General features: G+C 48.4%; 2 protein-coding genes across 4 annotated transcripts; one reads left to right on the top strand and one right to left on the bottom strand.

Moving 5' to 3' along the window:
- The first annotated feature begins 602 nt into the window (after nt 1-602).
- ZNF771 (zinc finger protein 771) lies at nt 603-8,763 on the top strand. Of its 3 annotated transcripts, none has more exons than XM_070363214.1 (4): nt 808-1,248; nt 6,650-6,747; nt 6,906-7,030; nt 7,699-8,475. In XM_070363214.1, exons 1-4 carry the CDS (start codon nt 1,108-1,110, stop codon nt 8,322-8,324), a joined length of 990 nt encoding a protein of 329 aa, XP_070219315.1. In that variant the 5' UTR covers nt 808-1,107; the 3' UTR covers nt 8,325-8,475. The 3 variants fall into 3 exon arrangements, with proteins under 3 accessions (XP_070219316.1, XP_070219315.1, XP_070219317.1); XM_070363216.1 differs by having other exon boundaries at nt 1,123-1,248; nt 6,679-6,747; XM_070363215.1 differs by lacking the exons at nt 6,650-6,747; nt 6,906-7,030 and adding an exon at nt 603-745 and having other exon boundaries at nt 1,099-1,248; nt 7,699-8,763.
- A 3,341-nt stretch (nt 8,764-12,104) lies between these two features.
- DCTPP1 (dCTP pyrophosphatase 1) lies at nt 12,105-15,807 on the bottom strand. The gene is made up of 3 exons (XM_005888808.3): nt 15,647-15,807; nt 14,853-14,963; nt 12,105-12,616 (listed from the first exon to the last, which is right to left on the bottom strand). The coding sequence occupies exons 1-3, from the start codon at nt 15,742-15,744 to the stop codon at nt 12,316-12,318; spliced, it is 510 nt and encodes a 169-aa protein (XP_005888870.1). The 5' UTR covers nt 15,745-15,807; the 3' UTR covers nt 12,105-12,315.
- Between the last annotated feature and the right edge of the window lie 9,832 nt (nt 15,808-25,639).

Raw genomic sequence — 25,639 nt, 5'->3', positions numbered from 1 at the left:
GAGATGCTATGACGACACTTACTGTGGAACTTAGGTAAATCAGTTTACCTCCTTGAACTTCAGTTAGCTCATCTGTGAAATGGACCCACCTTTGTGAGATCAGGGGTGTAAAAGGTTTAGCATAACGATGGCGCCCAAGAGGCGCACCACACAATAAATGGCAGCGATAACTTGGGTGCCTGTTGTTAATTAAGTATGTACTAAAGGGGCAAGCTATCCCAGAGACCATTGCCCCAAGGCAGTGCCGGGAAAGCAGAAAAGATGGAAGAAGAAGCAAAAAGAGGGAAGGAAAGAGGTAAGGAGGCAACAGGGTCCGCCCTCCAGGCGGGGCGCCAGCGAGAGGCCCAGGCAGGGGCGGGAGTGCACGTGGCCTATTTCGGGCGGAGCAGACGCGCTTGGCCGCCACGGAGACCTCCGAGCCGGCCACAGGAAACGAGCCTTGAAGGTAGGTCACAACTGGACTGTGAGGACGTTGAACACCGAGTAGGCCGGCCTGGGGTCTTTGGGAGTTAGGGAATAGCGGAAGGCGCTGGGTGTGGGCTTGCCACCCTCCCAGGGCAGTTTGGGCCGGACGCCTGGGTCCTCTGACCCCTCCCCCTCGGGGGCGGAGTTATGTGTTCTGAACCAATGGCCGGTCGCCTCTGAGGCCCCGCCCACGCCCCGCCCCCGGAGTCGCGGCGTCGCAGAGTGCCCAACCGCCCGGCGCCCTGGCCTGGGGCAGCGCGAGCGCCCGAACCTGCGGCTGGTGAGTGCGCAGCCCCCAGGGTCTCCGCCCCGATCCCGCCTCCAGCCCGTGCCCTAGAGCTCCGGGCCGCTGACCCAGGCTCCTGGGAGTGACTCAGCGCGGGGAGGGTGGCGTCTCACTGGGGCTGGAGATTCGAAGTGTTCAGGGCCTTGAATGCCAGGATGAGTAGCGTGAACGAGTCTTTCGAGCTGGTCCCGGGACAAGGCTGGGGCCTAGGGCCGGGCTGGGATACAGGGAAGAGGGTCAGACACAGATCTGGGCATGGGAGGAGAAGCCACGGCTGCATCGCCTTGTGTGGGCCAGAGCCATGGTCGGGGGGGCGGGTCCTGAGCTGACTCAGCTCCCTGCCCCAGGACACCAAGATGCCCGGTGAACAGCAGACGGAGGAGGAGGAGGAGGAAGAGATGCAAGAGGAGATGGTGCTGCTGGTGAAGGGTGAGGAGGAAGAGGGTGAAGAGAAGTATGAAGTGGTGAAACTCAAGATCCCTATGGATAACAAGGAGGTACGTGTCCCACACCACGGGGGTCCCATCGGCCCTAAATCTGGTGCAGGTCCATCCTCCCTCAGTCAGAAGCCGGGGATCCTGCCCCTACTTTGCCTGGACTCTCAGGCTTAGAATCTCAGAGTTGGCCACCCATCCTTCTGTCCCATTGTCCATCCTGCCACAATACAGATGTCACGCCTACTGTGCCAGGCTCTGTGCTGGGTGCTGGAGAGTAAATGCCCTCCTCGTTTTCTCGTGGAGCTTGATGTGTAGCAGGGTTAGACTGACAAAGGTGTGGAAGGTTTAAAGAGGGGAGTTTTAAGGAGATCAAAGTATGAGTTAGATTTCCCCTTTCAGGACCCTAGCTTCCACTAGGTATATTTCTATTTCCCAGAACTTTACAACACTCCCACCCCCAGCCAGAGCAGCCCTTGTGTCCATATGCAGGGTTTCTGGGCCCGGGTTCCCTGATTTCTTCCTGCACAGGGGCCAGTTCCCAGGAAAAGAAAGTTCTGCTGCCCCCTAGTGGGTGTGGTGGGCCCTAGGGGGAGGGGGCTGGCTTCTGTGGCCTCCTCTTCCAGTCAAAATAACTATTTAGGGAATTCCCTGGCGGTTCAGTGGTTAGGACTCTGAGCTTTCACTGCCTTGGCCCGTTTAGTTCTGTTTTTCTCAGGCCTCCTTGGCCCATCCTCCTAGCTCAGCCTGCCTCTTCCGGCCCTGTGAATCCCCTGGTCTCCTTTGGCCTGTAAGTTAAGAACTCAAGACTCCAGAGTTTAGGGTGGACTTTCAACTCCATCACTTACTTACCAGCTGTGTGACCTTTGGCAAGTTTAACCTCTTTGTGCCTCAGTTTCCTTATTGGTAAAAGTGAAATCATAATAGCACCTACTTCTTGGGATTGGAAGGATTAAATGAGTTGATACTTGTAAAGAGTTAGAACTGTGTCTGGCACACAATAAACATTCTGTACATATTTGTTGCTATTATTATTCATTCTTCCTCCTAAAGTTCAGGACTTTGGGCGAGGTCATCCTTCTGGAGATGTTTCAGTTAATTTTTATCAAGGCCTCAATAAGGCTGAATCCTGGGGCTGGATGTGAACAGGGAAACCAACATGGAGGCCTAGACAGAGGATTGAAGGCAAATAAGGCAGTAGGAAAGGTTTCAAGGAAATAACATGGGCCTTGTAAACTTAGTGGGAATATGGCAAATAGAGGAGGAGGAAGGGCATTCCAGGATGAGGAAACAGCAAGTGCTCAGAAAGATAAGGCCAGAGAAACAGATGGACCAGAGTGTTTGCGTATAGTGAGCCTATAGATTTGTACCTACTGTGTTAGGTTATGCAGTGCTGTGAGAAGCTTCAAATCAGAGAAGAGGCATGATCACATTTCCTTTTTAGAAGAATCGTTGGCTGTTATGGGGAGACCAGGTCAGGTAAGGCTGATAGCCTGCTCTAAGGTAGTGGCAGCAGTGGAGGGAACATGGAAAGAGGGAGATATTTGGGAACACTGATTGGAGTGGCTGGAGCTAAGGATGGGAAGGGTGGAGGTAGGCATGGCTAGTCATGAAAGGGCGGTAGGGCTACACTCTGAATGGTGTCACTTAGTGGTTAAAAGCATCGGTTCAAATCCTAAAGACCACATTTACCAGCTTTGCCTCAAGAGCTCTCTCATCTATAAAATGAGATAATGAAAGTAAAATCCTTGAAATCTAGTCTAAATATCACGTGGGTGACTGGATTTGGAGGAGAGTAGAAATGAGTTACACACACACATCCCACAAAGATTTAGCACTGTGCCCACAAAATAGCTCATCAACTTGCTGTGTGGTCTCCTTGAGTCTGGGTTCTTATGAAATAGTGGTCTCCAAAGCTCAGTGTCCACATTCTATGAGTCTCAGCTCTCACCCAGTCCCGTGGCCAGTCATTGTCCAGGACAGGCCCTAATTATGCTACACGCAGGGATTAGAGTAGTCTCTCACCCCCTATCAAAATCCAAACTATCTTAAAGAATAGAAAGATTTTTTTTTCCCAGAGGGCTCTATGTACATTCAGTTCTGTCTTTCCTTGCTTAAAATCGAACCTTGAGTGGTTTTGTTTCCCTAAGCTCCCACGCCTGGCATTCCAAGCTCTTCATCCTTCGACCTCGTGGCTTCATCTCTAGTCAGTCAGCATCCTTCCCATGCCCCAGTTTCAAGTACACCTGACCTCGAAGACTTTGCCCGTGTGGTCTTTTGGCCTGTAAAATGCTCTTTACTTTTCCCATCTGCTTTCTCTGGAAGTAGTGCGCCTCTCTTCTAGATCAGCTTTTATTTTTAACATGCATACATTCCACTTGGGGATCTTGCTAAAGTGAAGATTCGGATTCAGTAGGTTTGGAGTGGGATTTGAGATTCTGCATTTCTAACAAGTTGCCAGTGACGCTGCTGGTCTGTGGACCACCCTTCTTGTAGCAATGAGTGAGGGAGGTCAGGATTGTATTTTATACTCTGTACTCCAAAGAAGGGAGATTCAGATAGCTAAAAGAATCCAGGGGAGGGAGACAAGCTGTGGAGGTGACCTCAAACTTGTCAGTGAGATAGGATTGCATCATGGCTGATAGAAAAGGCATTTTGGACAATGACAGCCTTCCAGTGTAAACCCTGGCCTTGCTGATGGATCAGGTGTAGGGCCTTGATAGTCACTTACTTCTGAGTCTTCTATCCTTATTTTAAAATGGAGCTAATACAACCTAACCCAAAGGGTTAGGAGAATTTAAAACAAGAACATGGGTGAAAAGTATTTATTGCAGTTCCTGGCACATATTGAGTGCTTAGTAAATGGTAGTTATTTATTAATTAGAAAAGTAATGGTTGAAGAAGAAACTGGAACGCTTGCTCTTTTTTTTAACTTAAGCAGAAAGACAAAAATCACTAACTTTAAATACTTGGATTATCATATTATTATACTACATTGTATCCCCCTAGTGCCCTCATGTTAAGAGTGGAGATACCCATTATTCTAATTTTAAAATCTGACAGTTGTAGAATTGAAAAGACATGTAAGTCTAGTATTTGCCAAACTTCATTCACGTGTCTATTGCTCACCTGTTGTGCTCATTTAGTTGCCTTCTTCAAATAGATTCACATTGTTTTGATAAATAAATTTACCTTCATCTGAACAATAATGCTGATAAAACTGTGGGTTTCATGGGATCTGTTGTTTTTCTAATAACCATGAAGATAAATACATGATGATCATACTAAGATAAAAGTAAGCCTACATAATACTTAGAAGCCTCTTGCATTCTGTGATGTGCATACTTCAAGTCGGGAGATACTTGATGTTACCTAGCCTACCTTGCCCTCCTTGGTTCAGTGAGGCAGGGGGAGGGAGGGACTTGCCTGGGGTCTTAATGAGCTAGACTCAACCCCTCTTACCAAGATTCTTCCTGAGGCACCCAGGGCCTTTCTTCCTGGAGTTAGAGATTCCAAGGGTACTTGGGTGAAGAATTTCTTTTTCCCAAATTAGTGGATCCAGGGTTAAGAAAGTCCTCAGACTGGTCAGTTACCTAAAGGAAGGGTGCCAAAGAAAAAAATGGGCCAGAAAAATATAGATATAATGAGAAAAATTCTTTCCACGATATAAACCCCATAGTTGTTAAAACCAGGGCAAGACTGGAAAGTGTGACCTTGAGTTCAGACTGTGCCAAATTGCTGTGGGGAGTTTCTCAATTTAAAGTATCAAGTTGTATTTTAACCTTGAATCCCTCTTGGAGAGTGCCAGGCACTTGGAATCCAGCCGCTGGCACATCTTGGCACTCTGAGTGCAGGGAAGCAGTGTAGCCTACTGCTGAAGGATGAGAACTCTAAAAAGTCAGTCCTGACTCCCATGGGCTATATCAATTTAATCTCTCTTAGCTAAGTTTTCTCAGTTACCAAAAGATAAGGCCTGATCCTGGGGGTAGGACTGGGGGAGAGGGGTAACAGGAAGATTTAATACAATAATGTAATGTACTAACAACACTGTCAAATCTTACAGTCTAATGTTGTTATCAGTAATATCATTATATAAACTGTTGTAGCCAGGGTTGCTTTGGTTGGTGACTAATTTTTCAAACTGCTTTGTTTCCACATTTCTGAAAAAGTGAAAGTGAAAGTCACTCAGTCATGTCTGACTCTTTGCGACCCCTTGGACTGTATACAGTCCATGGAATTCTCCAGGCCAGAATACTGGAGTGGGTAGCCTTTCCCTTGTCCAGAGGATCTTCCCAACCCAGGGATTGAACCCAGGTCTCCCACATGGCAGGCAGTTTCTTGACCAGCTGAGCCACAAGGGAAGCCCCACATTTCTGAGGTGGTTACCAAAAAGCTGCTGTCTTTTTAAAATTAATTAATTGATTATTTTGGCTGTGCCAGGTCTTAGTTGTGGGATGTAGGATCTAGTTCCCTGACTAGGGATTGAACCAGGGCCCCCTGCATTGGGAGCATGGAGGCTTAGCCACTGGACCACCAGGGGAGTCCCAAAAGCTACTGTCTTTAACAAAGGATCTTGAAGGCCCTGAAGCTGCTCTCCTTACAACTTCAGAAAAAGGCCTGACTACTCCTTAGTGGTCACCTCTCGTTTCTTTATCTAGAAAAGAATAATGATAATTACTTGGTAGAGAAGGAATATGGGGAGACAGAAGCTAATGCTGTCTTATCCTTAATACATGTCTGGTTTTGCACTTGGTCATGAATTAATATTCTATTTGCTTAGTCCATGAACGTGAACGTGAAGTCTCTCAGTTGTGCCCGACTCTTTGCGACCCCATGGACTGTAGCCTACCAGGCTCCTTTGTCCATGGGATTTTCCAGACAAGAGTACTGAAGTGGGTTGCCATTTCCTTCTCCAGGGGATCTTCCCAGCCCAGGGATCGAACCCAGGTCTCCCGAATTGCAGACAGGCACTTTACCATCTGAGCCACCAGGGAAGCCCTGCTTAGTCCATAGTAGAGATTCAACATCACTTTTGCTAGGATGAGCCATCTCTTTTCTACGAAGGAAGCAGTGTATCCTCAGTACTCTTTACTGTTAGTACAAATTGTTTTCCCTTCATCTGCCTCTTATAAAGCATTTCTTTTTTCTGATTTTATCTCTAGAGACCCAGACCTCATGAAACGGATTTATTCTCAAATTTTTTTCATTTCAGGCCTCAGAGTATTTGGGTTTCACCTTTGCTGCCTTTTGTGCAGCTTAAAAAAATGATAGGTGCTTGCTCTTAAAAGTTTATTAAAGAGCCTGAACTTGATTGTAGCCTGGCTCTAATCACCATGCTCTCCTGGGTCTCTGACCTCACTGGCTGCTCAATCTCCTTTGCTGGCTGCTTTGCATCTTGCCTCCCAGTTCTCTTTAGTCCCTGAGTGAACACATCCAGTCTCAAGGCTTTAAAAATCCCCCGCAGGCTGATGTCTTCCCAATTTACATCTCCAGCCTGGGCCTCTCTCCTGAGCTCCAGATGTGTCCAGGACAGCTGTGGATAGGATCAGAAACAGATCACAGGTACCAAGTCGTTGTTCCCCCGCAACTGCCCCCCCCCCCGCCCCCCGCCCCGCCATTCTGTAGATGATAACTCTGCCTTTGCGATTGCTAAGCTCAAAATCCTTGGAGTCATCTTGACGCCTCTCTTTCTTTATATCTCATGTCTAATCTATCATTAGGTTGGCTGTCTCCGATTGCGGAATATATCCAGAAGCAGACCACTTCTCACCACTTTCACTTTCCACCTCTGTCACCTGGGTCCAACCCATTGTCTTCTCTGGCCTGCAGTACAGGGGCCTCCTCGGTGGGTTTCTGCCCCTTCTCCTCCTTTATTCTGTGGAACCTTTTAAAATATGAGTCTTATCTGTACCTCATTGCTCAGAACCTTCCCACATCTCCTCTACTGGTTCCTCATCAGATTCTCATTCAAGGCTAATATAACGCCTTAAGGACCATTCCATGGATTGCTCCTCCCCTCCTGTGTTCTGCCCTAGGCACTTTTTCTTGCCATTCCTGGAACAGAAAAACTCCTGCCTTGGGGCCTTGCTTTCCCTTCTGGAACCTGCTCTTTCACCTCCTTTAGGTAAAGGCTCATGACATCAGTGAGGTTTCTTAACCCTAATTAAATGTGCACCATCCCCCCAGTACCAGCACCCCTTTCATCCATTCTTCCTGAAATTATGAATTCAGAAAAATTTTAATGCTGAATCCCCAGTTCCTAGAACAGAGTCTGGCACATTACGCGCTCAATAAATTTTGGTTGAATTAATAAAGAATAGCTGGAACGACACCAGGCATTGTGATATGTGCGTTAATTATCTCCTTAGACGCGCACAACCGTCCTGAGAGGTGCACCCCTTGGCTTTTAACTACTGTAAAAACGGGGGACGGAGAGGCTGCAGCTGGCGGAGCCCCAGGTCTCCGGCTCCTGGGTCTCTCCGTCAGGGCTGACCTGTTCCCCTCTCCCCGCAGGTCCCGAGCGAGGCGCCAGCGCCGTCTGCGGACCCGGCGCGCCCACACGCGTGCCGGGACTGCGGCCGCGCCTTTGCACGCCGCTCCACTCTGGCCAAGCACGTCCGCATACACACGGGCGAGCGGCCCTTTGCGTGCACCGAGTGCGGCCGGCGCTTCTCGCAGAAGTCGGCGCTGACCAAACACAGCCGCACCCACACGGGCGAACGGCCTTACGAGTGCCCGGAGTGCGACAAGCGCTTCTCGGCCGCCTCGAACCTGCGGCAGCACCGGCGGCGCCACACTGGCGAGAAGCCGTACGCATGCGCACAATGCGGCCGCCGCTTCGCGCAGAGCTCCAACTACGCACAGCATCTGCGCGTGCACACGGGCGAGAAGCCGTACGCGTGCCCGGACTGCGGACGCGCCTTCGGCGGCAGTTCATGCCTGGCGCGCCACCGACGCACGCACACGGGCGAGCGGCCGTACGCCTGCGCCGACTGTGGCACGCGCTTTGCCCAGAGTTCGGCGCTGGCCAAGCACCGGCGCGTGCACACGGGCGAGAAGCCGCACCGCTGCCCTGTGTGCGGCCGCGGCTTCGGCCACCGCTCCAACCTGGCGGAGCATGCGCGCACGCACACTGGTGAGCGGCCCTATCCTTGCTCCGAGTGCGGCCGGCGCTTCCGCCTCAGCTCGCACTTCATCCGCCACCGTCGCGCGCATATGCGGCGCCGTCTCTATATCTGCGCCGGCTGCGGCCGGGACTTCAAGCTACCAGCTGGAGCCACTGCCACCGAGCGCTGCCCAGATTGTGAGGGCAGCTGAGCCGCCGTTTCTTTTCTCCGCGGGGTGCGAGCCTCCATGTGGGGAGAGGCACTCTGGGATCTTAACCTGGGGCTGCGTTAATCTGGACAACTCCCCGCCCCACCACCAGCGTCTTGAATAGGATGGGACTGGCAGGCCTGGCTGCCCTGGAACTGGGAGACAGGATTCCCCTACCGGGATCCCTGGAAACGTGCCCACTTCCCCCTCATTACATCCCCTCCGCCCATGTTAGAGTGAATAAAGTATTATATCCTCACCCCACCTGTGCCTGTGAATGAGGTGGGTGGGGAGAGGCAGAAAGTTGGGGGTCTCCCTAGGCTTAGGTGAATCGGCATGGATTCAAGAGGGGCTATAAACCCAAAAGGGTTCCAGGAACTGCGTTTATGGGTGTGGAGTCATTCTACACTTGCTCCTTGGTTATGTCTTCATGAACTCAGATCTAGAAGGTTCATAAATTTGTCACATTCGTAATCAATGGGCACTGCATTTCGCAGAACTTTGGTGAGCGGGCATGAACCTTATGCAACTCAGTCTAGCAAAGAGAAGCAACAGTGGCAACTTGGTGTGCAGGTGTACGCTCACTCATGTCTCTTTGTCAGTGGTAACCCACCAGGCCCCTCTGGCCGTGTAATTTCCCAGGAAGAGTACTGGAGCAGGTTGCTATTTCCTTCAGAATTTTCCCAACCCAGAAATTGAACTCATGTCTCTTGGCTTTCCTGCATTGGCAGGCGGATTCTTTACCATTGCACCAGTGCTACATTATTACTAGCTCATTTTCATCATCAAAGCATTACAAAGTTAGGTAACTCATTTTACGTCTATTTCTGCAGATTATCAGGTACTGACAGCGTCAGTAGTCCCTTGGGGGACTGACAGCAGTCTCTTGTCACTGGGACGATGATGGTGGAGCTGTTGGATAGGAGAGGTCCTCAGTGCAATCTTGGAGTTTAGAGAACCTCTTCCCAGAGGTGACATTTTTTTTTTAGCTGTGCCCTGCAGGGATCTTAGTTCCCTGACCAGGGATGGAACCTGCACCTCCCTGCATTGGAAGCGTGGAGTCTTAACCACTGGACTGCCAGGGAAGTTCCCTCAGAGGTGACGTTTAAGCTGGTCTTAAGGTCAAGAGAGTTGGCGTTGGGGAAGTATGGCGAGAGCCCCTGAACCTGCATGGCAGACTTGTTAGAGCTTGCAGACATCCCGGGGGTGGAATGTAGGGACAAAAAGCAAGGAGGTTGGCAGGAGACAGACCACTAAGGACATTGAAAACCAGGCGAACGGTTGAGAGGCCACAGAGAAGCCTTGAGGGATTAGAGGGGAGGGAGGGATCTGACATATTATAGAACTAGAATTCATAGGAGTTAAAGTGGACCTGGGACACGGGAGAGTTGGGGCTGATTTCACTTCTTAGCTTGGGGGACTGCAGGCAGTGTCACTGAAATGAGGACACATGATGAGCAGGATGGGAGTTGAGGTGGCGGCCATTGTTGCAGCCCAGTCTGGACATACTGAGTGTGAAGTAAGCGGAGGCATCAGGGAGGTGATAGAAGTAACAGCTCAGGGATGTCAGGTCAGGAAGGTATGGCACCACATCCAGAAAAAGGTACTCGAGAATGTGAATCTGTAAAGGAACAGCCAGAGGTAGAAAGAAAACCGAAAGTGTCTGGGAAATCTAGAGCAAAGTGTTTCACAGAGGAAACTTAGCTGTCAGATGCGGCTCTGGTGAACACTGTGTGTGTGTGAATTTAGGGAAAGCGAAGAGAACAGTTTCAGTTGAGGTGTGTGCATGCTCAGTCGTGTTGTGTCCAACTCTATGAGCCCATGGACTGTAGCCCGCCAGGATCCTCTCTTCATGGAATTCTCCAGGCAAGAATACTGGAGTGGATTGCCATTTCCTCCTCCACAGGATCTTCCTGACCCAGGGTTTGAACGCACGCCTCCTGTATCACAGATGGATTCTTTACCCCTGAGCCAACAGGGAAGCCCCTCCAGGGAAGGGGTGGGGGTGAAAGCCAACCTTGAGTGGGTTAGGGCAGAAATGAGGAAGCAGAGTGGGTGGCTTGGCTATGAAAAGCACGATGGAAGGAGCTGGAGTTTTGTTGGTTTTTCCTTACCAGTAGGGAAGAGGCTCGATTATGCTTTATGGGCTGGTGGGAAGGGCTAATGGAAAGGAAGAGACCTTGATTATATAGAGGAGAGGGGAGATAATTGATCAAGGAGACAGGATGAAATAAGAGATCAATAAGATAAAGCTCTTGCTATCACTGTTGGGAAGAGGAAAGGAAGGTTTGGAAACTTAAAGCAGTTCCAGTCTGATGAATTCTCTTACCAGGGAAGTAAGAGAGGTCACTGGTTAAGAGGGAGTGAGGTCATTAATTAGAGGACTGAGGCCAGTAAAGTGGAAGGCTTCATTTCACTGATGTGGAAATAGGGTGAAGGAGGCAGGCCACAGGTATCTCTGAAAAGGAAGTGACGTGCCTGAGGTCACACAACGTGTGAATCATACATTCCCAACGCTAGGTATAGAAGTGGAACAAACAAACTGGCCTTGGGAAGGAAGGCCGCGGAGGGGATGGGGAATGTTAGGCATTCCAAGGTCCAAAAGAAAAGAAGCCTTGTTCTGCTCCACACCAGACAGACCTGACCCTGATCTGTGCTGCGGGCCAAGGGAGAGGGGCAGAGGGCTCACAGCTCTGGAGTCTGATGGACAAGACTGGGGCCTGAGACTCAGCCCTAGGCCCAGGCTGGCCTTAACATGATATTTCCTGCCTTGGGCCCCTGAAAGTTTTGAGTTGAAAGAGCAAACTGATAACGACAACTGCAAACTTAACAACTACCTACTATGCACCAGACACTGTCCTAAACACTCTACTTTTTTTTTTTTTTTTTGACCATGTGGCATATGGGATCTTAGTTCCGCGACCAGGGATCAGACCCAGGCCCCTTGCATTGGAAGTGTAGGGTCTTAACCACTGCGCCACCTGGGAAGTCCAGCACTCTATTTATAATATAATAGCTTATTTAAACCTTACAGCCCTACTAAGTAGATACCATTATTTCCATTTTAGATGAGGAAATGGAGGTACAGAAAGATAAAAATATAATGAACATCGTGTTGCATGCTAAGTTGCTTCAGTCGTGTCCAACTCTTTGCAACCCTATGGACTGTAGCCTGCCAGGCTCCTCTGTCCATGGGATTCTCCAGACAAGAATACTGAGTGGGTTGCCATGACCTCCTCCAGGGGATCTTCCCCACCCAGGGATCAAACCTGTGTGTCTTATGTCTCCTGCATTGGGAGGTAGGTTCTTTATCACTAACACCACCTGAGAAGCTCCATAATGAACATCATCTAGTACCAAAGATGGCATCTGAGCCCAGATAGCCTGGCTCCAGAATCTGGGCTCCTATCCAACACTACATAAAGCCTCTGATCTTATTTAGAGAAGGGGAAGGGACTTACGTGAGATCAGACAGGGAACTTTCTAGAAATCAGATCTCTCTGCTCTGCAGGTGGGAGATACAATAGAAAAACATGGGAGTTGGGCTCACAGGCATTCCGGGTGCCCCTCTCCAGCGTGGACTGGGACAGAGCCTCCCCGGCTGCCCTAGGAAGAGTCTAGAAGGTGGTAACCAAAAGTTTTATTGAGGGAGAAAAAAACAGGAGGCTATCTTCTGGAGGTTCTGGGGCCTTAGACCTCAAGAAGTGTAGCGCCAGGTCCATGACCTCTTAGGAAAGAACTAGAATGAGGTACCTTGACCAGGCACCCTCTGCTGCTCAGAGGCCATGCTGAGCTGCAGGTTCTGTGCCCATGTTTCTAGGTTGAGACTTGACCTGTGGACTCAGAGGCAGGGTCTGCAGGCCCCATGGCCTGGTTTTCAGAGGTGGCCCCGTGGGGCAAGTCTGTATACTTGCAGGCAGAACCACGGGATAGATGCGCTGGGTAGCGTCGCCGGTTGGTGTCCATCTTGCAGAGCACTGCTTGGGGCAGGTCTACACGGCAGCGGGCTGCCAATGCTACCAGGTAGATGAGGACATCACTGAGCTCCTCTTGAAGGGCTGCTCGTTCCCTGGGGGACCAGGCTTGGGGCCCAGGCTCCTCATCAGGCTTCCACTGACTGGGGACAGAAGACACAAGACAGGCACACACACACAGATGCTAGCTAGGACAGTGGGTTCCACCTCTCTCAGGAGCAGCCCACATCTTGAAGCAGTGAACTCCCACCTCCTAGGAAGTTTCTTCCAGGACAAGTCAACCCATCTGGGCCCTGGACTCCTTATGGTGGGGAAGAGACCTCATCAGATGATTCACCCAGACCTCTGTGTCCCTACCTAAGCCAAGGAGAGGACATTTCACTTATTGGGACCCAGTCCTACCTGCCAACCCCGTCATTTCTACCCCAGACTAAACCTTAGACCTGGACCACTGCAAAAGTCTGCTAACTCATCTTCTCTTCTTACCCTGCTGCTGCTGCTGCTGCTAAGTCGCTTCAGTCGTGTCCAACTCTGTGTGACCCCATAGATGGTAGTCCACCAGGCTCCCCCATCCCTGGGGTTCTCCAGGCAAGAACACTGGAGTGGGTTGCCATTTCCTTCTCCAATGCATGAAAGTGAAAAGTGAAAGTGAAGTCGCTTAGTCCTGTCTGACTCTTAGCTACCCCATGGACTGCAGCCCACCAGGCTCCTCCGTCCATGGGATTTTCCAGGCGAGAGTACTGGAGTGGGGTGCCATCGCCTTCTCTGCTTCTTACCATACCATCTTTTAAAAGAACAAATTACATTTCATCCCTCCCCTGCTTAAAACTCCCCCAGCTGGACTTCTCTGGTGGTCCAGTGGTTAAGAATCTGCCTGCCAATGCAGGGGACATGGGTTCGATCCCTAGTCCGGGAAGATTCCACATGCCATAGGGGCAGCTAAGCCCATGTGCCACAACTGTGAGCCCATGCACTGCAACTACTGAAGCTCGAATGCCCCAGAGTCCATGCTCTGCAACAAGAGAAGCCACTACACCTAGAGAGTAGACCCTACTCACTGCAACTAGAGAAAGCTCACATGCAGCAACAAAGACCCAGCACAGCCAAAAACAAAAATGACAACTCCTCCAACTGTTTTTGGAATAAAATCCAAACTCCTACCTCGCCCTCCAGGTTCTGTATGAAATGACTCCTGTCTCTGCCAATGTCATTATCCACCACGCTCCCTCTCACCTGGCCCCCCCACCCCCTTAAAGCCACTCATTCTGGCCTCGTCTGTCTTGCAAATAGGCCAAACTGTCACAGGGCCTTTGCACTTACTCTGCTCCCGCAACCTTGAATGCTCTACCCGACCCATGCTTCCCATCAGGTCTCAGCTCAAATGTTACCTCCTTAGAACAGCCTTCTCCCTCTGTTACTTTCTTTCTCAACACCTCGTGTTATTTGCCTCCTAGAACTTGTCACAATTCCATATCTTTTAAAGTTAGTTCACTTATTTATTGTCAGTCTCTTTGCACTGTGAGCGTATCCATCTTGTTCAAGACCATATCTTGATTCTAGATGACCTAGCACCCAGACGGTGCTCATGGACCGTAATGAATGAATGAATGGATTGCCTTCCCACACATCTGTGCTGTCATTTCTCCATGCCCCTGAGACTACCCTGGTTTAGTCCTCACCACATTTTGCCTCGTCTACACCAGCCTCCTCACTGATCTCCCCTGACACAATTCTCCTAGGGGATCAAATCCACTCTGCAGGTACAGTGATCTTTCTACCACTCAAATCGGGTCAGGTGTTCTGTCCAGAACTCCATTACTTCCCAGCCAAATCCTACCATTCTGTGTTCCTATCCTACCCCTCTCCTCCGCAGCCACAAGAGATTTATGTATTGAGTACTTATTGTGTGTCGGGTACTTGAGACACACCAGAGAACAAGACAGATACAAAACCCTCACCCTTTGTCAAGAAGCTTACACTAAAGGAATCCTACATTATCGCTGAATTCCTACATTCTCACTGAATTTAACTCGCCCTTTTCCATCTCACTACCTTTGCAAATGTGGTTCCCCCTCTCTGGAATGCCTTCTATAGAAGACCAGCCTTTCTACCCCAGAGGCAGAGGTATAGGAAGGTTCCCACCACCCCTTCTCAGACCTGGATCTGCCTTGCTGTTTTTACACCTTTCTCTCCCAGGAGACTGGGAGCCCCTAAAGGGCAGCAGACCCATAAGTCATCTCTCTGGATGCCCAGCAACCAGGTACAGAAGAGCTTGGTAGTGAGGAGCGGAAACTGGATCCATGGATATTTGATGGTCAAATGAATCCTCCCCTCCCCTCCTCAACACAGACTCTTCCAGAAAACCTGTCATCTACTCACAAGAGCTCTGCCAGCTCCCCAACTTCCCCCACCAAGGCCAGGAGGAGGTTTCGAGGCTGATGGAACTGCTCCCAGTCTCGTTCAGCAGCGAACTCAGCATGGAGGCGGCGACTAGAATGGGAGAAAGGGGTGGAAGTCCAGGTCCAAGGTTAGGGGATGGGGGAGGAGATGCAGGGCCCTGGCAGGTACTCAGTGAGATGCAATGGGGGCATGCGAGTCAGAGAGGATTCTGCAACTAATTCTTTGGATGGCCTAAACAGGTCATCTCTTTTTTAGAGGATTTGGTTTTCTCATCTGTAAAATGGGTGCATCCTTACACAGACCCTAAACTATCGAAATCTAATAATACCCTCATTTTCTTTATTCCATTTCCTGTTGCTGCTTCTGCAGTTTTCCTCCACCCGGAATAACCCTGTCTCTGCATATCTAAATCCTATTGATTTTACAGAATGCAGCCCCAGGACACTTCCCCCAAGAAGCCCTCCTGGATTTCCTCCAGAAAGAAATGTTTTCGATGTCTCAACACTACATTTGCTCCCATCCTACCTCCCGCTCCTGGAGGACAGAGGCAGGGCAGAAGCATCACCGTACTCCGGTAGGTCCCCTGCCTCAGATGTGTATAGTTAAGCCCATTTTGCAGAGGAGAAGGTTAGAAGTTTCGCCTGCGGTCAGCCCCCAGAACTAGGACCTGAGCACAGCCACTAGCCTTTTTTTCCGAACACGTGGAGGGACCCTACCCGAAAGGAGGGAGGAGGGGCGATCTCCCCAGCTCAGGCTGGGCAAGGACGGCTTACATGTCCTCCAGCGTTGGTTCCGAGCTGAAGCTGAAGGGGCCGGTAGCAGTAGTGCTCTCTCCTCTGGCACCTCCAAGCATCTCTTCACTCGCGGACATGCCGCCCACCGAGCTGCCGCCGGGACCGTCTGGGAGAACCGGGAGCCAAGCTCGGAGCCCCCGCCTCCAGAGCCCCTGACCAATCACAGGCGTTTGTGATTGCTTCACGGGGGCGGGGCTGAAGGAAAGACCAATTACTTATGTGGAGCTCGCTAAATCCCTCCCCTTACCCGGACTGGACCAACCTGAGCGGACTTCAAGCGGGCGTTCCTTGGCTCCCGCCCCTGAATTCTTGAGTCTTGACCGAGAACCTTAAAGATATAGGTACCAGATTCGACCAGGGGAAGAGACAAAGGGCAGAGGTTGGAGAGCGCAAGCGCGTCACTTCCCTTTGGGGCGCCAGATGGCACCAAAGCGAAATGACAGAGCGGGGAGCCTCGTGGCGAATCCCAGAAACGAATGATTTAAAGGAGAGAGGGGAGCTTATTAAAACGATACAGGAATGTCTCCAGGATAAAACTGAGCCTGAGGAATGAACTAGAACTAGGGTTGTTGTTCAGTCGCTCAGTCGTGACCGACTCTGCGACCCCATAGACTGCAGCATGCCAGGCTTCCCTATTCTTCACTCTCTAGGAGTTTGCTCAAATTCGTGTCCATTGAGGACTTCTCTGTAACCTAAAAGGTAAAAAATCTGCCTGCAATGCCAGAGACCAGGGTTCGATCCCTGGGTCTGGAAGATCCTCTGGAGAAAGGAATGGCAATCCACTCCAGTATTCTTGCCTGAGAATCCCATGGACAGAGAAGCCGGGTTGGCTGCAGTCTGTGGGGTCGCCAAGAGTCGGACACGGTTGAGCGACTAAAACACACACACACACACATGTCCATTGAGTTGATGATGCCATGCAACCATCTCATCCTCTAGGGGAACTAGGGAAGCTGTTTCAATTTTACATATTTAATCCTCACAGCTATTCATTCAGTCCTCAAATCAGCCCTCTGAGGTAGTTAATATTATAATCATCATCTCCATTTTACAGATACAGAAACTGAGGGATTGAGTAATTTAACTCTACAGCTAGTAAAGTGGTAGCCAGGTTACAAATTTAAGCAGTTTGGCTTCAGAATCTGGGATAACTCCTACACTGCTGCTGCTGCGAAGTCGCTTCAGTCGTGTCTGAGTCTGTGCAACCCCATAGACAGCAGCCCACCAGGCTTCCCCGTCCCTGGGATTCTCCAGGCAAGAACACTGGAGTGGGTATATTGTCTCAAATGGTGATAAGTACTATGGTAGATAGCAAGATAGAAAGGACCTGGATCCTTGATAACATTGCTGAGCCACTTATTTTAAAATAGGTTACAAAGATGCCCTGATTTAAGACTCTGGTTATACAAGATAATAAATCCCTTTATTGGTCAAACCACTTTTAGTGTTTTTGTTACTTGTCTTTGAGAAATTGACATTTAACCTGAGTAATTATTAATAAATCAAGGGGAATAGGGGACTTCCCTGGTGGTCCAGTGGCTAAGACTCTGCACACCCAATGCAGGGGGCCCAGGTTCAGTCCCTGGTCAGGAAACTAGATTCCACATGCTGCAATTAAATATTCCAAATGCTGCAATGACGATCAAAGATCCTGCATGTTGCAACTAAGACCTGGCGCAGTCAAATAAATATTTTTTAAAAACATTAAAGAAAAATCAAGGGGAATAGAGTAGTAGGTATAGAGAACACCAGTGGTTAAAGCAGGGAAGGCTTGTTGCTGCTGCTGCTGCTGCGAAGTCGCTTCAGTCGTGTCTGACTCTGTGCGACCCCATAGACAGCAGCCCACTAGGCTCCTCTGTCCCTGGGATTCTCCAGGCAAGAACACTGGAGTGGGGTGCCATTTCCTTCTCTAATGCATGAAAGTGAAAAGTGAAAGTGAAGTTGCTCAGTCATGTCTGACTCTTAGCGACCCCATGGACTGCAGCCTACCAGGCTTCTCCGTCCATGGGATTTTCCAGGCAAAAGTACTGGAGTGGGGTGCCATTGCCTTCTTGGCATGTTCTAAATGCAAAAAGAGTTCCAGTGTGGCAGGAATGCTGTGAACAAACAAGGGGGATAGTGGTGGGATGTGGTGTTGGAGAAGTAAAAAGAGATCAGATCAGATCAATCAACCATTGATTTTATTTCATATTTTATTTTATTTTGGATTTTAAGTATATGGGGACCTTTTGAAGGATTTTAGGCAGGGGGGCCATATGATCATATTTCATATTTCTGAACCCTCTTACTGCTGTGTTAAGAATGAACTGGAGGAAGGACTTGCCTGGTGGTGCTGTGGTTAAGAAGATAAGGTGGCATCCATCTGCCAGTGCAGGAGACACCAGGTCAATCCCTGATCCAGGAAGATTCCACATGTCAGCTAACAACTAAGCCAGTGCACCATGACTACTGAGCCTGTGCTGCAACTGTTGAAGCCCACATGCCCTAGAGCCCATGCCCCACAACAAGAGAAGCCACTGCAGTGAGAAGCTCTCGTATGGCAACTAGGGAGTAGCCCCCACTCACCACAACTAGAGAAAGCCCTCACAAAGATTCAGTGCAGCCAAAAATAAATAAATAGTTTTTTTTTTTTTTTATTTCAATCTTTAAATTTTTTATTTTGTATTGGGGTATAGCCAATTAACAATGTTGTGGTAGTTTCAGCTGAACAGTGAAGGGACTCAGCCATACATATATCCATTATCCACTATCCCTGAAACCCTCCTCCCATCCAGGCTGGCACATAATATTGAGTAGAGTTTCATGTGCTATTCAATTGGTTCTTGTTGGTTATCCATTTTGAACATTGCAGTCCAACCCAGTAATATTATTGTACAGGGTAATCTTTTTTTTTTTTTTTTAATTTTTCAGCACTTTATTTATTTTTTTTTGATAAATTTAACGCCTTTTATTGCCATACCTCATTTTACTGTGCTTTGCTTTAGTGAGCTTTATAGATACATGTTTTGTTTTGTTTTTTTTTCCTTGTTAATTTTCTGTTTAGTTGATCTATCCATAAGTGTGAGTGGGGTATTAAAGTCTCCCACTATTATTGTGTTATTGTTAATTTCTCCTTTCATACTTGTTAGGATTTGTCTTACATACTGCGGTGCTCCCATGTTGGGTGGATATATATTTATAATTGTTATATCTTCTTCTTGGATTGATCCTTTGATCATTATGTAGTGACCTTCTTTGTCTCTTTTCACAGCCTTTGTTTTAAAGTCTAATTTATCTGATACGAGTATTGTGACTCCTGCTTTCTTTTGGTCCCAATTTGCATGGAAAATCTTTTTCCAGCCCTTCACTTTCAGTCTGTATGTGTCCCCTGTTTTGAGGTGGGTGTCTTGTAGACAACATATGTAGGGTCTTGTTTTTGTATCCATTCAGCCAGTCTTTGTCTTTTGGTTGGGGCATTCAACCCATTTACATTTAAGGTAATTACTAATAAGTATGATCCCGTTGCCATTTACTTTATTGTTTTGGGTTGAGTTTATACACCATTTTTGTGTTTCCTGTCTAGAGAATATCCTTTAGTATTTGTTGAGAGCTGGTTTGGTGGTGCAGAATTCTCTCAGCTTTTGCTTGTCTGAAAAGCTTTTGATTTCTCCTTCATACTTGAATGAGATCCTTGCTGGGTACAATAATCTGGGCTGTAGGTTATTTTCTTTCATCATTTTAAGTATGTCTTGCCATTCCCTCCTGGCTTGAAGAGTTTCTATTGAAAGATCAGCTGTTATCCTTATGGGAATTCCCTTGTGTGTTATTTGTTGTTTTTCCCTTGCTGCTTTTAATATTTGTTCTTTGTGTCTGATCTTTGTTAATTTGATTAATATGTGTCTTGGGGTGTTTCTCCTTGGTTTTATCCTGTTTGGGACTCTCTGGGTTTCTTGGACTTGGGTGATTATTTCCTTCCCCATTTTAGGAAGTTTTCAACTATTATCTCCTCAAGTATTTTCTCATGGTCTTTCTTTTTGTCTTCTTCTTCTGGAACCCCTATGATTTGAATGTTGTAGCGTTTAATATTGTCCTGGAGGTCTCTGAGATTGTCCTCATTTCTTTTAATTCGTTTTTCTTTTATCCTCTCTGATTCATTTATTTCTACCATTCTATCTTCTAATTCACTAATCCTATCTTCTGCCTCTGTTATTCTACTATTTGTTGGCTCCAGAGTGTTTTTAATTTCATTTATTGCATTATTCATTATATATTGACTCTTTTTTATTTCTTCTAGGTCCTTGTTAAACCTTTCTTGCATCTTCTCAATCCTTGTCTCCAGGCTATTTATCTGTGATTCCATTTTAATTTCAAGATTTTGGATCAATTTCACTATCATTATTTGGAATTCTTTATCAGGTAGATTCCCTATCTCTTCCTCTTTTGTTTGGTTTGGTGGGCATTTATCCTGTTCCTTTATCTGCTGGGTATTCCTCTGTCATAAATAGTTTTAAAAAGAATGAACCAGAGGAGGGCAAGAGTAAGAAGCAGGGAGATGCGTTACTGCAGTTTTCCAGCAAGAGACGTTGATGAGTTGGCCTGGGTTGATGGCGGGTGAAGATGAAAAGAAGTAGATGCATATCCTGGAGATAGACCTAAAGGTTTTGTTGGCTTTGAACTAGTGAGATGGGAGAAAGGGTAGAATCAAGCATGGCTTGCAGGTTTTGAGTGTTGGGCAGCTTGGCAGATGGATGGTGACTAATATTGGGATGAGGAAAATGAGATGCAGGATGGAACACAAAAGGCATCGGAAGTGTGGTTGGGACAAAGCAAGTGAAGACCCACATCAAGTTGGCAGGTGGATTTATGAGCCTAAGGGTTAGAGGCAAGATGAGGGCTGGAAATTCAGATTTGGTAGTCTCTGTCATTTAAACACTACTTAAAGTTTGGGAATTCGAGAAGAATAACTAGTACAAGAATCTAGGTAGGCAAGACTAAGATTTGGGGTACTCTGACATTTAGCAGTTGAGCAGAAGAGAGGAAAAGGGCTTCCCTGGTGGCTCACTGGTAAAGAATCCGCTTGCCAATGCGAGAGAGAGGAGGACTGATCCCTGGGTCAGGAAGATCTCCTGGAACAGGAAAAGGCAACCCATTCCAGTATTCTTGCCTGGGAAATCCCATGGACAGAGGAGCCTGGCAGGCTACAGTCCATGGGGTCGCAGAGTCAGACATGACTGAGTGACTCAACAACAAGGGAAGAGAAGGTGAGGTAGGAGGAAAATCGACAGAGTGTGAAGTTATGGACACTAAGAGAGTGTATTCCAGAGTGAGTGGACATCTGATGCGGCTGAGCTGCTGGGTAAAATGAGAGCACAGAATTTGCTACTGGATTAGGCAACATGGAATTTAGATATGGGAGGTAGGAGATATGAGGGCGTCCTGGGTAACTCCTAGGTTTCTGGCTTGAGTAAATAGATGAATAGTTTTGTCATTTGCTGAAATGAGGACATAGAAGACCTGAAGTTGTGGTAGGTGGGAAGATACTGAATTCAGTTTGGGACAGGTTGAGTCTGAGATCTAGGCAAAACATCCAGGCAATGTCCAGCAGGTCTGAAGTTTGGAGCATTGAGCTGCCTTATGGATCTGGGTACTGAAAGTTTCAGGAGCCAAGCACCACCCCTAGCACCTTCCCTGGTGTTTACTAAGCTTCTCCAGTTGTGTGTGTGCTCAGCCACGTCTGACTTTGCCGCCCCATGGACCATAGCCCGCCAGGCTCCTCTGCCCATGGAATTCTCCAGGCAAGAATACTGGAGTGGACTGCAATTTCCTACACGAGGGGATCTTCCCTGACCCAAAGGTTGAACCCTTATCTCTTGTGTCTCCTCCACTAACAGGCGGACTCTTTACCACTAGTGCCACCTGGGAAGCCCAGCTTCTCTAGCCTAAAGACAAACTTACTGGAATATAAAACACCACTTGGAGAGCAACTTTCTCGGGAGTCCTCTGCATCGCAGATTTTTTAAGAGTCAGGTTTTCAGGACTTCTAGAGTTCACAGGTCAAATGGTCCTTGGAGACTGATCTGAAGGAGGAGGCACTCTCACTGAGATTGTCTCTGGCCATTCCCCCCGCCACCCCCCAGGAGGTTCCCTGGCAGAGCTGTAAAGCTCTTCCAAAGCATCCTGCAGGGACATCCAAGTTCTTTGCTTCCACGACATCATCCTCTAGAGACCAACCGGGACTTCTCTAGCTGTCCAGCGGTTAAGACTCTGCTTCCACTGCAGGGGGCCTGGGTTCACCCCTGGTCAGGAAATTAAGACACTGCGTGCTGGGCAGCGCAGCTAAAACAAACAAACAAAGGTGTTTCTCCATCGCCAGCTAATAAATCTTTAATGACACAGTGGACGGAACTTTGTTTTTGCTGGAACAGGACAGAATGTAACACATTTAAAACATGTAAATGCACACATACACCCTTGTACCACTCAAGAGTTTGGCCACCTTCCCTGCTAGAGCCAAACAGGTGCAACTGGTCTCAGTAAGGCTCTTTGGGAAAACCTGGAGTGGAAGTGGCCACAGCAGCTGGAGAACAAAGCAGCAAAGGCCTGTAAATTGCGAAGGTGGTGTCCGGGTAGGGGAACCTGGGCCAGTCAGAGGTCCCAGAGACAACAGAGAGCGATGGAAAACTAGGACTCAGGTGACTGATTGGGAGCCTACCTGCCAGTGCCCTTGGGAAGACTGTTTCTCTTCTCTGAGCCTTGATTTCCCTATCTGTATAATGGGGATCTGGCCTAGGTGGCCTCCAAGGACACTTCATAGTGTGCTAGGAGGACCAGGACAATACGTATTTTGTCCATGGCTGGGTCCCAATAATCTACTTCAGTTCTGTTTGCTTTTCTTTTTTTGCCTTGCTAAGCAGTTTGTGGTATCTTAGTTCCCTGACCAGGGTTCGAACCTGGGCCCTTGGCAATGAAAACTCGGAGAGTCCTAACCACTGGATTGCCAGGGGATTCCCAGTGCTGTTCTTATTGGAGGTAGATCTGTAGGCCTTATTGGTTGTGAACTTGGGAATGGGAGAAAGGGTGCTGCTATAATTAAGATGGGCTTCCCAGTTGGTGCAGTGGTAAAGAATCTGCCTGCCAGTGCAAGGGACATGGGTTCGATCCCTGGGTCAAGAAGATCCTATGAAGAAGGAAATGGCAACGTGCTCCAGTATTCTTGCCTGGAGGATCTCGTGGACAGAGGATTCTGGCAGGCTATAGTCCATGGGGTCACAAAGAGTCAGACACAACTGAGTGATTGAGCATGCACGCATATAAATTTTTCAGGGGCAGTCATAACAGAGCCTTTTTCAGAAACTCCAGCCTAGCCCTGTCAGGCCAGACAGTCCCCAACACCCTTAGAAGTCCTTCACCAACCTATTTATCTGGCCATATCCCCCTACACACAGGCTGAAATCCACTCTCCCTGCCTTTGCTCACCCATTCCCCTTCTTCTGGAATGCCCATCCCCATTCTCTGCATATCCAAATCCAAATTCCACCCATCCTGTAGAGCCCCGCTTCAAAGCCTCCTCTAGGAAGCCTTCCCGAAACTTCCTCCAAAAGGACAGAATTTGGTTTTATATAGTACTTCCTTCACTCTTATGCCATGGCACTTACCACTTCTTACTTTAATTTGGGGGAGACTGGTGACCCTGTTCTAGATCTACCCTCAGTCCGGTCTTCTGGAGAACAAAAGCAGTGTCAGGCTTTTGTTTCCCAGGACCTGGTACTTGAGTTGATCTATACATACATTTAGAGGAGGGTATCTCACGGGATCTTCTCCATGACTTGCCTGCCATAGGTGAGTATGGCTGTATGAAGAAGGCTGAGCGCCGAAGAATTGATGCTTTTGAACTGTGGTGTTGGAGAAGACTCCTGAGAGTCCCTTGGACCGCAAGGAGATCCAACCAGTCCATTCTGAAGGAGATCAGCCCTGGGATTTCTTTGGAAGGAATGATGCTAAAGCTGAAACTCCAGTACTTTGGCCACCTCATGCAAAGAGTTGACTCATTGGAAAAGACTCTGATGCTGGGAGGGATTGGGGGCAGGAGGAGAAGGGGACGACAGAGGATGAGATGGCTGGATGGCATCACTGACTTGATGGACGTGAGTCTCAGTGAACTCCGGGAGATGGTGATGGACAGGGAGGCCTGGCGTGCTGTGATTCATGGGGTCGCAAAGAGTTGGACACGACTGAGTGACTGATCTGATCTAATCTGATTTTACAAATGAGGAAACAGACCCAGAGAGGTCTGGAGACTCGAGATCATCCGGAAGGTCGAAGGCTGAAGCTCCCCAGAGCCCCCAGTGCTCTTCAGCACGGAGTAGAGGAGGCAGCTCACATACGCCTGAGTATCTGCTGAGGTTGCCTGGCACTGCCTTTCCTTCTGTCCTTTCTGTCCCTCCTCTTCATCTTCCTCTCTCTCTACTTTCAATGTCCTCTCCTTTTTCTTTTCTTTCTTTGGCTCCCTTTTTCTTCCTCTTTCTTTCTCTCCATCACCTTTTAAGAAAAACTTTTTTTGCTTTTTCTTTATTATTATTTATTTTTGATTATGCTGGGTCTTCATTGCTACCCTCAGGCTTTCTCCAGTTGCAGTGATCAGGGGCTATTCTCCAGTTGCAGCGTGCAGGCTTCTCATTGCTGTGGTTTCTCTAGTTGTGGAGCAGGTATGCAGGCTCAGTAGTTGTGTCCCATGGGCTTAGTTGCCCTGTGGCACGTGAAATCTTCCCAGAACAGGGATCGAACCCATGTCCCCTGCATTGGCAGGAGGATTCTTAACCACTGGACCACCAGGGACATCCTCCTTCACCTTTGTTACACCTCTGTTTATACCTGTGATTCTGTTCTGATTTCCACCCCAGGCCTGTTACCTCCCATTACCTGCTACTTCCACTTTGCTGCCCAGGCCCTCTTCAAGGAATAGTTGGATGCCTACCTCGCTTCCAACCCCCTAACCCTTCCTAGGTTAACTAAGAGGACCCAGGCCAGGGAAGCATCCAATCATTTTCCTTCCCTTTTCTACTGTCGAGCCCAAGCAAGAAAATAAACCAGTTAGAGAGTCGTATTCTTTAGTAAGCAGAACCAAGGCCCCGATTTCTTATCCAAAGCCTTGTCTTGAGATTGGTGGTACCAACTTCCACCACTAGGAGACACTAAGAGCAAGGAAAGTGTGAAAACAGAGGGTGCTGGAGTCCCGAGTGTGTCTCACTCACTCACTCATCGATTCAGTATATCCTGAGCATTAACTGTGGGCCAGACACTGTACAGGTGCTGGGGATATAGAACGTCCTCTGCCATCTTGGAGCTTACACACTTGCAGAAAGGGACAATTAAAAAGTAAATTAAGAAGGAACTTTCCTGATAATCAAGTGGATGAGACTCCGAACTCCAAATGCAGGGGCTCTGAGTTTGATCCCTAGTTGAGTAACTAGATCCCACATACCTCAAACTGAGACCCGGCATGGCCAAATAAAAAAACCGAAATATCTAAGAAGCCAAGAAAGGGCTTCCCTGGTGACTCAGCAGTAAAGAATCTGCCTGCAATGCAGGAGACACGATTTTGATCCCTGGGTCAGGAAGATCTCCTGAAAGAAGGTATGGCAACCCACTCCAGTATTCTTCCTGGGAGAATCCCGTGGACTGAGGAGTCTGGTGGGCTACAGTCCATTGGGTCGCAAAGAGCTGGACATGACTGAAGCAACTGAGCATGCAGACACGTGAAAGGTAATACATAGGATGATGAGTTGGAGAGTTGCCGGGTGTTGGCTGAGGTCAGAGAGGGCTTTTATGAAGAGATTTTATTCTAACTAAGCTAGGACTGAGAGTTAGCCAGTTGGATAGAGAGATGGAGAACAAAGGATCTCGATTTGTTTGAGAGAAGTAATTCAGTCGTGTCTGACTCTTTGCGATCCCACGGACTACAGCCTACCAGGCTCATCTATCCATGGGATTTTC

The sequence above is a fragment of the Bos mutus genome, chromosome 25 (genome assembly GCF_027580195.1).
Source record: "Bos mutus isolate GX-2022 chromosome 25, NWIPB_WYAK_1.1, whole genome shotgun sequence".
NCBI lineage: Eukaryota > Metazoa > Chordata > Mammalia > Artiodactyla > Bovidae > Bos > Bos mutus.
Note: the sequence above shows the minus strand (reverse complement) of the source record. Positions and strands in the feature narration are given on the sequence as shown.